Source organism: Ictidomys tridecemlineatus, chromosome 2 (genome assembly GCF_052094955.1).
Source record: "Ictidomys tridecemlineatus isolate mIctTri1 chromosome 2, mIctTri1.hap1, whole genome shotgun sequence".
NCBI classification, from domain to species: Eukaryota; Metazoa; Chordata; class Mammalia; order Rodentia; family Sciuridae; genus Ictidomys; species Ictidomys tridecemlineatus.
The window spans coordinates 153,905,307-153,919,524 of NC_135478.1; the positions used below are offsets into that span (position 1 = coordinate 153,905,307).

Sequence of the window (14,218 nt, forward strand, 5' to 3'; positions counted from 1 at the left end):
AGTCTATCCCAACACACTGTAAGGAAAGGCATGAGCTCTGGAGCCAGCAGTAGGGAATTATAAGGAGGTATGTGGGAGAAAATGAAGACTCAGTGACCAAGAGTGATGGGGCACAAGAGAAGCCCTGTGGAAAATGAAACATTAGGCCTAATCTAGGGAGTAGGAGTGAATACATTGTATGCACTTGTACATACCATAAGGATAAGGTAGGCTCTTGTCTATTTGAATCCCTCTATTCAGTACCAAGAGTCTTATCAACATCTGAAAATCCCATTGATGAGGTTCGCTGGATGACCCCCACATTCTTGCTCCCTGGTCTCTTTTCAGTGTGACTGAAGGTCATTGTGCTATTCTTGGTCTCTACCAAGGGTGGGGTGATTGGTTTCTGGGAGGGCTCTGACAAAGGATGGGAATAACCCTGGAGGAGTGGGTGGGGAGACAGGATGAAATTCTAGGCCCTTAGCTTCTACACTATTAACAATTTTAAATTAACATCTACCATCTCAGAAGCAATGCCGTACTTGAAACTGTCATTTTAACCAGACAAATTATAGAACTACATTATTAATCAAGCTTTATATTCTGGCATTTAATCTTGCAGAAAAAGCAGTGGAAAATATAATTTATTCAATGGTGTAATACCATTTGCCAATAATCATGTACAAATATGAAAAAGGTGTAAACAGAAGTTACTTTAAATTATATCTTGTTATGTAATTTACATCAGCCAAATCATCTGATTTATAGTTCCATGAGTCAAGAGTTTAAGAGTGGACACTAGAATTTAGAAGTGACTCCAAAGACATCGTTTCCCTATTTCTTCTTCTTTTTGATTGAGACATTGACAAAGTGGTTAAGAGTAAAGATTTTAAAATAAAATTTGAGATGGACCCCGCCCCAGATTTGCAATTACTAAGTTTTAAGCTCTCTGTCCTCAGGCAACTTTTACTTAACTTTTCTCACCCTCAATAATTCTGTTTGTAAGAGGATGATTATATGACCACCCTATAGTGTTGTTCAGATAAATTTAACACTATATGAAAAAAGTTTGCTATGGTGCTTTCAATTAATACATACTCAAAACAGAAATTTCTGTTACTCTGGAGTTCACAAAGATCTTCATGAAATAGCTACGTGTTCAAGACTAGAATTCTAGCCCCTATAATTTAGACATACAAAAGATATTTTATTAATTATTTCACCTCAGAAATAAAAGAACCAGAGTGTTGGATCAAGAAGCTTGGATCCTACTCAACACTACCTGTATTGGCTTGGAGATAAAGCCAGGAATCAAAGTTTTTGATTACTTGTTTAACTAATAAAAAGTTTGACATTTCTTCAGAATAGACAAATAGGAAAGGAATAGGGTCATTTCAAAACAAGTAGGTAACTATGTCTAGAGTCAGGATCAAGGTAGCTTTAGATACAGGGGGGTGTAGAGAAGTTGCACATATTTTATGTATGAATAAATACATGGCCAAGGGATCCATCAAAATGTTTTAGCTTCTTTTGGTTTAGGGATGCATCTCTAGAAAAGAGAGGAATGAGAATTCTTAGGAAGAGGATCCTTTAAAACACAGACCTGAGACAACTGAAATAAGAAGATTCCATGTTATTAACAAGCACTTTCCTTTTTGGATTCCTCAATCTCACCACTGAGTGACACATGGAAAGGTCATTTCTTAAACAGGTGAAATGATGACGAAGAAGGTAAAAGAAGTTCACAGTAGTTGATCCAATTTCCTGACATGGAAAACCCCAAACACTGTCTAAAATTCCACCAGAATTGCAATTTACTTCTTTAAGGTTATCTATGACGTGAGGTAAATCTAAACTTACGACATCAGTTTTTCTTTTCTCTTTCCCTCACTGCCTATCTTTTTCTTTTTTCTTTTCTTTCTTTCTTTATTTTTTTGCTTAAGCAATCCTCCCTAGAGAGGCATCACCATCCTTTCAAATACACTTATGAAGAGATGACTTCAGTAACTTGGCAAAACTTCAAAAGAGTATTGCAATTTGAGAATAATGCCATTGTTACTTCTCCTTTTCTTAAAAAAAAAAAAAAGTTTCTTTTTGTCTCAATAGAATGGCTCCTCCTGTCTCCTTCTCTACTCCCAATAAGTAAATAAGAATTCTACCTCAGATGAAAAGAGGTTAAACAGGAGAAAAGATAGATAAGAAGTGACTACAAAGAAGCAGGCAGGTCTGCCAAAGTGAAAGGAGCCTGGGTAGAAGAGAATTTGCAAAGGGAAAGGCTGTGTTGGGATAACTCCAAATTCCAAATTTTAGATACGCTATCCAAGGGTTGGACTTGTTTTGTCTGGTCATACATTCGTATCCCTTGACTTTCAACATGTCTGGTAGAACGTTCTAGATTAACTAATGACCTATTTAAAGTTTATATATGGGAACCCCACAAATATAAACATAGTTCATATGCTTCTACTACTGCATTTCCCAAACTATGGGCAAGGTGTCTCCAAGCACCACAGAATACCCATAGAAGTGGACAAAATGTTTCAAAATTCCAAGGGCATCAATATAGTGGTGGCATCTGTCAAGTAGACATACACTACTGGCTGGAAGTAGGTCACAGTTTATCAGACCTTACATCAGACCTTGGCCAAGGTGGTCAACACAAATATCAACCTGGAACTGGAAATTAGTGTGGCAATATCCATTCTGATGACAAAGTTTAGGAAGTTCCTGTTCATGGGTAACTTGTTAAAAAATGACATAAATATAGATCTATATATTCTATTCAATCAAGTGTAATGCTTTTAACTGATTGCTAAGTTGTCAGGCACAAATAGGTAAGGTATTTATATCTAGGTTCTTAATGAAGCTTCTTTCGGCCTAAGGGTATTGTAGGAAAAACCTCCCAGACATCAGTACCCATGAACTGGACAGTTTTACAATTTCTGTTATAACATTTTCAAGAATGTATAAATAGGTGTCAACGTCAGAAATAAATGATGCTTTGTTGTCCATTTTTATATCTATAATGCTGGGGAAGTTGTGGCACTAAAAGACTGCACATAGGATTCAAAGCTTATATTACCCCTCAGGAAGCAACTTAGGCACCTGCTGATCTAAGAAGCAGCCCTACACAAAGATGAGTGTCAGAGGGAGGAAGTGACATACAGACTGGACTAATCTCCTTGTTTAGTTAGCTGTTTCATTGTCCTGGTTTCTGTTTAGCTTCTACCTATTGTACTATGAAGATTCCTTCAGCCAACCACATTTCATGAGCACTCCTTAGTATGTTTGTAGACAGCAAACATGTATCACCAGTAAGAAGTAAAGGCATGTGTTTTTTTCTTTAAATAAATTACATAAAAATGTATCCCTTTTATTCTAAAGTATTATACAGTGGCTTGCAGCTCATCAAAGAGTCACTACTAGATACTGTCAAAATAATTAAGCCATATTGGGCAACATTTATAGACTCTATGGTTTCATATGTCCTCTTTCCTGGCTTATCTTGGTTCTGTGTCTTGCTTCTTTATTTGCTGGCACAAGAACAGCTGAGTTGCCAATTTAAACTTGTACTTTAATCCAAAGAGTCATAGCTGTGGAGGAGCTCTTGCTACATTACCATGGTTGTCGATTTGACGTAGACATTGTTTTTCAGATGGCAGTTTCCGTCATTCGGCACCACGATGCCTGCCAATTTGCTATCAAGAGCAAGATGAGATGTCTGATCTGTCATCACCAGCAGCAATCTTTTAGCTTCTTTTCGCCATCCAATGTGACTCTTAAAATAAACATGTAATTAGATCTTGTACAATAACATGGATCTGGACTGTGGTCTTTGCCTCAAGTAAAGGATATGTTTGAGTTGACAAACATGAAGTCAGGCTAGAATGATGTGCCCATGTACAATGCTGCTTCATAAATAGCATTCACGTTTATTTCTCTAGCCTCTGTGTCACCACAGTCATTGGACCACACTTAGTTCCTGGCTAGAGATTGCTAGTTTCCACTGGAGAAAGAAAAAGCCAAGTTACAAGGCAGGGCCAGAGCGTGGTGTGAATGGGACTACAGGCCATTTATGACTTCTTGGAGTGTGAAGCAGGGAAAAGCAGCTTCATCAGAAAGGCCTGAGCCATGTACGCAAGCTACTCTTTCCTTTGTATATGTATGTCCCTCTCCCAATTTAGCCCCTCTGTCCCAAACACATACCAAAATTAGTAACATTGGGGACCATAAGAGGAGAAAGTATTCTTCTGTACTATGTTTTCACTCCATAAATCAAAGACAAAATAAAAACCTTGATTCTTGGAACATGTGGCATCTGAGCACTAAAACACACAACAACGATGCAACTTCTCACCTCACAGACAGCTGCCTGAAGCATGGCGTCGAACCCTCCTTCAGGGGTGTCTATGTTTCCAGAGATCTTTTGTCTGTGAACTGCTTTTTCAAACTCAGTGATGTTTTCTGTCAAAGACAGCACATGGATGTACCCATGGGGAGGCATACAGTCCAAATTGTAGTCACTAAATGGGAAAAGAAGAAGTGCAAAGTCTGTTTTGCTTTGCTTCATAAAGTTTCAGAATACTAATAACAGTAAAATTTGTGGAGATGGTAGGAGATAGAAGTAGAATATTTTTTGCCAGAGAAATTTTAAAACTCAAAAATCTATCAAATTAGATACAAGTTTAACATTGGTGAACATTTCCTTGTGAGCAGGAAATAGAGTTATAAGGTTTGATGTTCAAAAAAACAAAAAGGTTTAATTTTTTTTTAATGTAGGACAACTAAGGGCTTTTGCTATGCTGTGAATTCCTAAGAGGAGCATAAGAATTTGCAGAAATTTCCTATCAGAGTTTGCCACTGATAACTTTGCAAACATCAGTGACAAGGAAGAGAGAGGAGAAGAATACATTCTTCTATAATATGTTCTCACTTGAGAAATCAAAGAAAATGTAAAAATCCTAAATTCTTTGAGAGTGCTGAGAAATATGTTTGGGGAAATATTTTTGGAAATTTAGTTGAAATATTATATTATTTTTTAATTTCTAAAAATACAGCATTGCACTAATTTTTAAAGTGGTGCTTGTTGTTGATTATTGATGAGCTATCAAAATTCATTAAAACTGTTTTGACAATCCCATGATATCTCAGAAAGTAAGAACCACTCCTCAGGGTTATTCACCTTCAAGGAGAGACTCAGGAAGCTTCATTAGGAGATAAATCAGCCCTCCTCTGGTCAAACAGATAACAGAGTTATTTTGGTACATTGGAATGTGCAATGTACGATGAGTGGAGCAATTATAAAAATAGGACATGTATCAAAATAAAATGACTTCTGAAACCAGAACTATACAGATTTATTTCTCTGAATACTCAGCAGGCCAAAGGTATTATGTATGAGAACTTGTAACTTAGGTAAGTTCTCTTTTCACGCTAAGCATGTACTCTGTAGAATCCAAATCGCAAAATGATAAGAAAAAAGTCTCAGACATCAATTCCATCCTTTGACACTTTTCTGTGGGATAACTGAACTTTCTTTGAGGTCATGTAAGAGGAACATAATTAAACCCAATCACGACAGCAATAGTCAGATAGATGAACTACTGATAAGAAAAAGACTGTAAGTGTGTCAAACCTTAATTTCACCAATGTGGAATAGTCAGAAAGGAGAAATATAGAATATCCAGACAGGTAATCTATATGTGACAGCATGATTATTGGAAATTAATGCAAAGTGACTAATAAAAAGTAAGGGTTTTTTGTGGTGATAAATACTGGATAAATAATATTTGAAGAAATAACAAATTTAAAACCCAAGGTACAAATAAAAGTTTCAAATAGGAACAAACTTCTTCCTGAAAATTTTTTTATTCTTACTTAATAAGAAAAAATTATAAATTTTGCCAAGTTCTTTATATAGAAACAAACAAATGAGATTTTACAGGGAAAAATACATTTACTATTAACAACATCAAGCATTAGATACCTGCATTGATTATGAATCCTTTCAGGGTGGACACTAATATATGGTGAAACAGTTTTGTCCACATATGAGCCAAATCCAAGGCGGAAGTCACGGGAGAAAAATGCCATTTTTCTAGATAAATCATTTCCAACGGAGTTTAATTTTTCTATGTTATTGTGCATCGATGCTGATACATCAACCAGATAATAAAGATCCACAGGATATTTCTTCAGAGGATGAATTTTCAGCATAAAATTAGCTTCAGCTCCTAATTCAAAGAAAGAAAATGATGATATAGTCTTCATTTTATATATCGCAGGATATGCTGTCAATAATTTAGTTGCATTTTAGCACCATGAACAATTATCACAAATTTGCATATTATGAAGTTTAGAATATGCTTGAATAGTTATAAGGCACTTCAAAAATCAATCTATTAGACTCCAAATTCTACAATGCATTTCTCACAGTTCTATAGGCTTGACAAAGATGATAACAAATAGACCAGCTCGATATAATGTAACAGGATACCACCACACAAACCTGTGTGGCCTATTGCCCTCAGTAGCTAAAAAAGCACAGTGTCTCAAAAGGGTATAGATGGTATGCTTATGGAATGATTTGAGGCAAACCAGAAAGATAACTTAAGATGATTGAATGATGCAGGTGTAAATTCATTCTTTTGAGTTAAGGCATATTTATATATGAGATGAGAAACTCTTGTATGAACAGTATGTTAAACTTTTCAAAATAATAAGTATTTCATGAATGAATTAATTGATAAAGTTCTTCTCATCAGTTAGCGAATGAGACAGTGACCTAAAGAATCATACCAAGTGGTACCATGTTGAAGACCTGGAAGATGTCCACCTAACACATAATAGGGATTAAATAAATACTTACTGAAGAGGGATCACTGAGGTGAGGCTTTGGCCTTGATATAAATATGGCTTTGGCCTTGATATAAATATAAGTGGATGTGAAAAGAGAGTCACCCCAAGGAGAAACGGGGAGTGATTCCCAAGGACAACTGTCTGTAATGTTTAATTTAGTTCTCTGTTGCGTCATTTGATTCAAGGACTTGGACCATTCCCCTAGAGTTGGCAGGTCTGCTTTGAATTTAAAATATATTGGGAAAAGTAATTGTTTATAGTTTTAAACAATAAAGGAAATACTTTTAATTAATTAATTGTTCCTGGAGATTATTTTGAGTAGAAAGCATTTTTTTAAACATAAATTTGAATTAGTATACATAATTGATAGACAGGTATTCTTATTAAAGGAATCCCCAGATTGACCAAATCTTAATGAATGTAAAGTAGCAGTATTTTCTTTTAAATCATTTCACGAATCAAATGTTTTCAAAACCCCTTTAGTGTAATGCTCCTAGGGTTGTAGCTCAAGAGTTTGGAAGGAGAAGTCAGGTTTGTGTAGTCCAGCCCAGCCCATTCCCTCACCAATTCCCTTTAGACTCTGAGCTGTCTCCAGAGAACATTTATTCTGCTCAGTTTTGGGACTTCTTATGAACAAGCCTGTTCCTGTGAAGTGTTCTGCAATTTGGGTGGAGAAATTAAATTTAGGAGAATATTAGAAACTGGTATTCAGGGCCAGATTAATGAGAAATAGCACAACTGTGAAGCATAGTTTGTGGGACTTGAACTTGAGTATGTAATGAAGGGACTTGCACTTTAATGTGTAGTCAGGATTTATTTTTAATTTTTTAAAAATTTATTTATTTTTATATTGGGGATTATATTGCTTAACCACCAAGCCATGTCCCCAGTCTTTTCTATTTTTATTTTTTTAATTTTGAGACAGGGCCTCCCTAAGTTGCTGGCTTTGAACTTTTGATTCTTCTGCCTCAGCCTCCTTGTCAGCTGGGATTACAGGTTATGCACCATCATGCGTGGTGTGTGGTCAGGATTTTTCAAAAAGGTAGAAACGGTTTAGTTGATTTTTTTTAACTGTTGGTTTAGGTGTCTTGCTGAAGGCCTGAGGCACTGGCCACGTGGTAATTTTATTTTGGTGAATCACTGCAGTTTATGGTGACTGCCTAAACATGAATGGCTGTTTGTTTTCAAAGAGGTGTTACTACATGCAACAGATATTCATCATATTGCACAGGGGTCTCTAAGGTGTGGGTTGGTGACTTTAGCAGAAAGGAGGAGTCTGTGTAGTCTCAGCAAAGGGACAGTCCTTGGAGTCCTGTGCTATTCAGAGCATTCCAACCAAATACTAGCCACATGGGGACCTCAGCAAATGCCATCTGTTAATGGTCTAGGAAGCAAAACCTGTCTTTTTGGCCTCAGGAAAGAAGAAGCTATAAGGAAGTCTTATCAAATGCTCAGGATTTAAGGGTGTTGGTTTCCGTGGCTTGATTTTAGATTACACAGATGCTAGCCTTCACATAGGTGCCCTGGTCAGCCAAACTCTTCAGTGTGGACTGAAAGCTCAATAAGATGAGCTTTCAAGATAAGAATGAGAAAAGAGAATCTTTCCATACACAGGCCTTTTAGTCATTGCTAGAGAGAGCAATAATTGCTACTTTTACATGGCAAAGCTCCTGAGTTTCCTGTAACATTCTGGCTTTAAGTAGTCAGCTTAAGGTAGTTAGCTCTAGATAGGTTGACCCCAAATCCCACTTTGTTTGTTAAGAAGGAAATTGAAGAGGTCAAACTTGGATTACCACATCTTGCCCGGGAGCTTAAAACATTCCCCACAATGTGCTCTCAAGCTGGCCTTAGATTGGATAATTATATATGAGGGAGAAAAGTCTTGAAGACATGTTTTGTAGGCATTAGTATTCCACTGTAAGAGGCAGCAGAAGTACCTATTTATGGCAGGGTGAGTACTGTGGCCCTATGTAAAACACCAACATAGTTCATACTGGGGTACTACCAACACAGGGATCAAACACCAGGTGACATTAGAGAAGGATTGAACATATTGGCACAGAAAGAAACATACCTAAAAATATGGAAATGTCTGACTACCATCATCATGAGGCTATTAAAGAAGACAGCAGTGCCTTAGATGCTACTCCGAGAGAGGAGCTATGCAGAGCTGGACTGTGCTTGTGTATTCCACAAAACTGACATAGATTAGTTTTTAAAAACAAGAAAAAAAATTTACTATCCAGCCTCTAAACTACTGAGTTTCTGCCAAAGTCTTTGGGAACTGCCTTTGAATTGGAATATGCACTCAATTCTGAGAATATAATTTAGTTTATGGAAACTACTAAATGGCTTGAAATTGACTTGTTTATGAAGTGGGGTTGGTAAGGGGCAGTGATATGATAACCTGGTGCATCCAATTCACTATAAAATCTTCACAAAGTGAGACATAATTCTCTGCAGTGAAACTGAAATTGCATTAAACTGTTTAAATCTTGACAGAATTATTCCATCCCAATAAAAGGCAAAAGTCAAAGTTTAACTGAAATAAGAACCCGAGTCCTACCACAGCATCAAGAATTCACCTGAGATGAAAAAGTAGGGGATAACAAATTTGGGACTTAAATTTTAAAAAATTAACTCACATAGTCAGATATTTGATATCAGCCTTTGAATTTTCACTAAAGAAGGTGAATGCTGGATAACTTTGAATTTTAACAGAAACAAATAAATTTAGTTGTCAAATTTCTAATTTCTTAAGAAGTTTGTAATGATGATTTTTTTTGTTGTAATTTGTGGCATTTTAGAATTTTGTTATTTGACTATATTAAACTTTTCATGTAGTCTCATTATGGTACCATTTATAAACTATATTGGTCCATAGGCATAATTTGAAATGAGAAATAGAGTGTGAAATCTGGAAATTATTTAATTGAGGAAGTGCTATAATTCATGATTTCAGGATGTTTAGGCAAATCTTTACTTCCCACCATGTGTCTCCAGGATTGTGATCAAAGGATCTATAGTTGGCATGGTATTGTGGCCACATGAAAATGACAGAAGAACTGTCCTGATAGACCACTGCACTCTGCCATGAAAGAGCAATGAGTCCATCAATGCTTAAGGCTACATCCAATGGTTTAAAACAAAGAGACAGGGGAAGTTGGGGGAGGAGGGGAAATGAGTGCTCCCATTCTTGATCTTTCTTCTACAAGAATAACTCTTCTTCTAAACACTCATGCCTCCTTATGGGTAATATTTGATTTACAAGGTGACTTTATCCAAAGAATGATATTAATTTTCCATATTCCATATTCAATACCTTTCCATTATTTAAAACTACCAAGAGTATTCCATATCAGATATTACTGAATAGTTATATTCAGCTGGAATTCTTATGTAAATAAGGATAAACTTGATCTGAAGTGTACTCTATAAATATTTTCAGTCGTAAGGTATGATGGGTTAATATTTAGATTGAATTTTAATAGCAGATATAAGTCAATATGTCCTTTTAATTATAGTTGCTCTTGTTATTTTAGGGGTTTGGGCTGCTGAAAAAGAAGGGTGATAATTATTTATGTTTCTGGGATCTTTTTTTTTTAACCAATCTCACAAAGTACCAAGTAACTTCTACAATAAGGATTGAGATTCTGGCAATGACTAAGTTGTGTACTTGTCCATGCCAATTGCTACCATGGTACAAATACATCCTTATTTTCAACTGTTTTCTATTTTTGTAAAATAGGTAAATGTTAAAAATCTATTTGGGTGTGTGTTTATGCGTATGTCTTTAAATTATCATCAGATTCCTCTGGATGCAGCACTATTTTCCCTTTTTCCCCCATGGGATTTAAATCACAGTTTCTCACCAATTTTAGGACTTTGTTTTTCCATCATTAAACAGCCCATTCTTACCACTAAACATAGCTGAAGACTGGCTAAAGCCAACTATGAAGAAAGTAGTTACACCTGACTATAATTTGGGGCTAACCATGACATTTCCTCCTTGGTTTTTTTTTGTGTACTTTTTTTTTCTTTTATGGATCTAGACTTCTAAATACAAGGTGGAATCAGGTTATTTATAATCTTTTAGCATAAACTCATACTGCTGACACATTTAGGGGAGTTAGAGTAGAAATCTTGTAGCTTCTTCTTGAGTCAATTTCCTTATAATTCATTGAGTTAAATATCTGAAATGAATTCCTACAGTATATCACAACATGAGAAGAGATTCCTATTCATTCTAGCCTTTCTTGGATTTTGCCTGGATTATTTCCCATAGTCTCTTCATTTGTCTTCCTCTAGCGTGTCACGTTCATACAGTCATAACACCAATGAGTCCATCTTTTTAAAACTGAAAATTGCTCTGTCATTCCCTGCTTAAAATTTTTCAGTAGCTCTCCATCAGATGGTTAATGTCCAAATGGCTAAACATGGTATATTAAAGTGCCTCTGTAATTTTGATTCTATCTACATCTTTAGCAAAACAGAACTGCTTATAAGTGCCCACATACACGCCACAAATATATATTCCTATTCCCTGTTTATGTTACTTCTTTTGCCTGTGGTGTCCTACCCTCCCTCTTTTTATGTAATTACTGCTTGGAGACACTGCTCAGTAATCTGCTCCTCCCTGGATTGGGGTTATCCCTCCCTGTGTTTCCATAACAACCAGATCATACAACCATTACAATGTTTACCATATAATTATGAGATTCCATACAGAACATCTTTATCTTCTTTAGTAGCTAAGAGCTGAACAAGATAGCTTGCATAGAATATTTTACAGTATTTGGTACATGGTAAATACACATGTGTAAGTAGTTATTACCATTACTACTACTAGACTCTAAAAAACAACATTGGGGTAAGAACTGTTTTCGTCTCTGAAGTCTTTGTGTTTGGCACATGCATAGTCTGTAACTGTACAGTGTAAAAGTCTTTTCTTTTCCATGTTCTATGACTACATTGTGTTTGAAGTACTTTGGGGACACCATATCTAAAGGAACAGAAAGAAGCTAGTATCTAGAACTTCTTTCCCATAATGTAGGGAGAGTTTGGAGTTTCTTTAAGAGGAAAAATATCACCTGGCCCCAAAATGTTCACACTGCCACCTTTATTATTGCCAGGGATGCTCACTCCTCATCTCTTTTGAGATTTTAAAGGATCAAATCCTTATTTTCTTCAATGAACTTCAAAGGGGAGAAGTGAGTCTGTGACATAGAATGAGAAAAAGGACTTGGAGGAAAGTTGATGACCTACTTAGACATATTGCCAGTGACTGGTTTGAATAGCCCCAAGAAACAAAAGAGGTTAGAATGTGTTCTCAACTACTCAATAATAATGTGAGCATCTCTGATGTTCTGGCTACAATAAACATGGCTGGACACTAAGAAAAGACAACTGAAAAAAAAATGTTCTGCATAAGATGAAATTGAAAAATCACAAGAAAATGTGCAAAACTGGAGGAGGAAGAAGAAGCCAAAGTTTACTCATTACATTTGAGCAGAGGAAGGAGAAGGTCTCTTGACACAGGATTGGATTTAAAACAGAAAGACACAGACTGGAGCACATTTCTGAATTTGGGGGAGGGGGAATTAAATGGGGATATGTGCCAGGGTCGGGGAAATGTATGAGTCTCTGTTTTTTGTGGGGAGGGAGATTAACTTTGAAATTAAGAAAGAATAAAACATTCCAGATTTTTTTAAAATTAAATTTCCCTAAATTACAGGAATTTTCCCCTTATAATATTAAAATAAATCAAGGTTGAAATTTTTCTTAAATCAGTAGAAGTGTAATCTTTATCACGTACAAGTATTATTTCTGAATTAAAATTAGAGAATTCCCTTCTCTCATTTTTCCTAAGTTTGAATCTCATTGTCCGTAGAGAACAACAACTAGAATCAATAGTTTATTTTTGTTATTATTTTTACATAAGATTGATATGTAAAAATAAGGTAAAGTTGAAGGAATGAAAAGTAAAAGAAAATGTCATTTTTTCAACCTCATTTAAAATACTCAATTTTAAATATAGTCCTATAAACTATAGATTCTTTAAGGACTCTAGTCAGTGTGTTATAATAAAAATATCCATAAAAATTTTATAATAATGACTGTGCTTCAAGTTTTGAATTTTTATTAGATAAGAAGAAAGTGATAATCTATAAACAAATCAAAATTAATACTGTGATAAACATTTTACATTTAGGTGTGTGTAATATCAAGTCTTCAACTCTTATATGTCTCATGGTGGAAAAGACTTTTACATTGTACAGTTACATTTCTATCTGTAGGTAGTAAACTACAACTATCTATGCTACACCCCAAATCTGGTATGTCTCTGATGATAAGACTCATTATTTATACAAACATTTCAACTTAATAAATACCTGTTATATATGAAGATTTTAATGTATAGTTCTGCTTTAAGGAGCTCAGAGCTTTGTTGGATAAATGATTTATACATATTAGACAATTAGGCTAATTTGTACACAGAAATTCAAATAGTAGTGGTTCATGGAATAAAATCAAGCTTCATAGTGATTAGAATGGAATGGATGCCTATCTCCCCTTTTGTTCCCTTACTCCCCTGATCTTATCCATATTTCCTCCACTTGCTATCTCTCATGGATGTCTCTGACACTTTTCTATCTCTAACCCATTTCTCCTCCCTGAGCTTCAGCCTCACATGGTCCCAACTGAACTCAACACCAGGCCCTCCATATGGGGCTACATATCCTACCTCAACTATTTGCTTGAGTCAGATCCCTGGAGTCCTTCACAGCTTAACAATCACCAAACCTGTGGATTCCACTCTCCATCCTCCCTCAAGTCCATCCAGCTTTCTCCTATCTCATTCTTATTATCATTATTTCTGTACAGCACTGAAGCCATTTCCCAACTTTTCAACTGGTAACCTATAGTCTGAGAAAAACTCAGACACATTTATATCTTCAAAAGGGAAAAAGCCAAATTCCTTATAGTGTATAAATTTAATGTAACACACAAGTAGAAAAATGCAATTTAGTTTTCAAATCTCATATTTTCCAAAGAGCAAGCCATTTTAAGGATTTGGTTACATTCATTAGAGGCAAATAATAAATAAACTTCATATATGATAGCTTGCTAAAAATTAGTATTTAATTAGAAAAATAATAATAATAGAAATTCTATAGAGAGGTAGATCACACCAAAAACAGAGAGAGAGAGAGAGAGAGAGAGAGAGAGAGAGAGAGAGAGAGAGAGAGAGAATAAGCTTAGGAAAGGTATTTGGAATTTTTAGTACTAGGAGAAAGGCAACAACAACAACAACAACAAAAAAAAACAGATAACGAGACAAGTAATATCTAATAAACTGAACACATTAAAAAAAATTGAA

The 14,218-nt window shown here is 35.5% G+C and overlaps 1 protein-coding gene across 4 annotated transcripts in view; it reads right to left on the reverse strand.

Annotated features, from left to right (window-relative positions):
* The window catches only part of Itgb8 (integrin subunit beta 8), a 95,287-nt gene that overhangs the window by 36,154 nt on the left and 44,915 nt on the right, over positions 1-14,218 (reverse strand). For all 4 annotated transcript variants that reach the window (XM_021728749.3, XM_040291743.2, XM_021728747.3 and 1 more), the window contains exons 4-6: positions 5,966-6,212; positions 4,337-4,502; positions 3,599-3,757 (exon numbers count right to left, since the gene is read on the reverse strand). In XM_021728749.3, the coding sequence (XP_021584424.1) occupies positions 3,599-3,757; positions 4,337-4,502; positions 5,966-6,212 (572 nt within the window). The remainder of the gene's footprint in view (positions 1-3,598; positions 3,758-4,336; positions 4,503-5,965; positions 6,213-14,218) is intronic.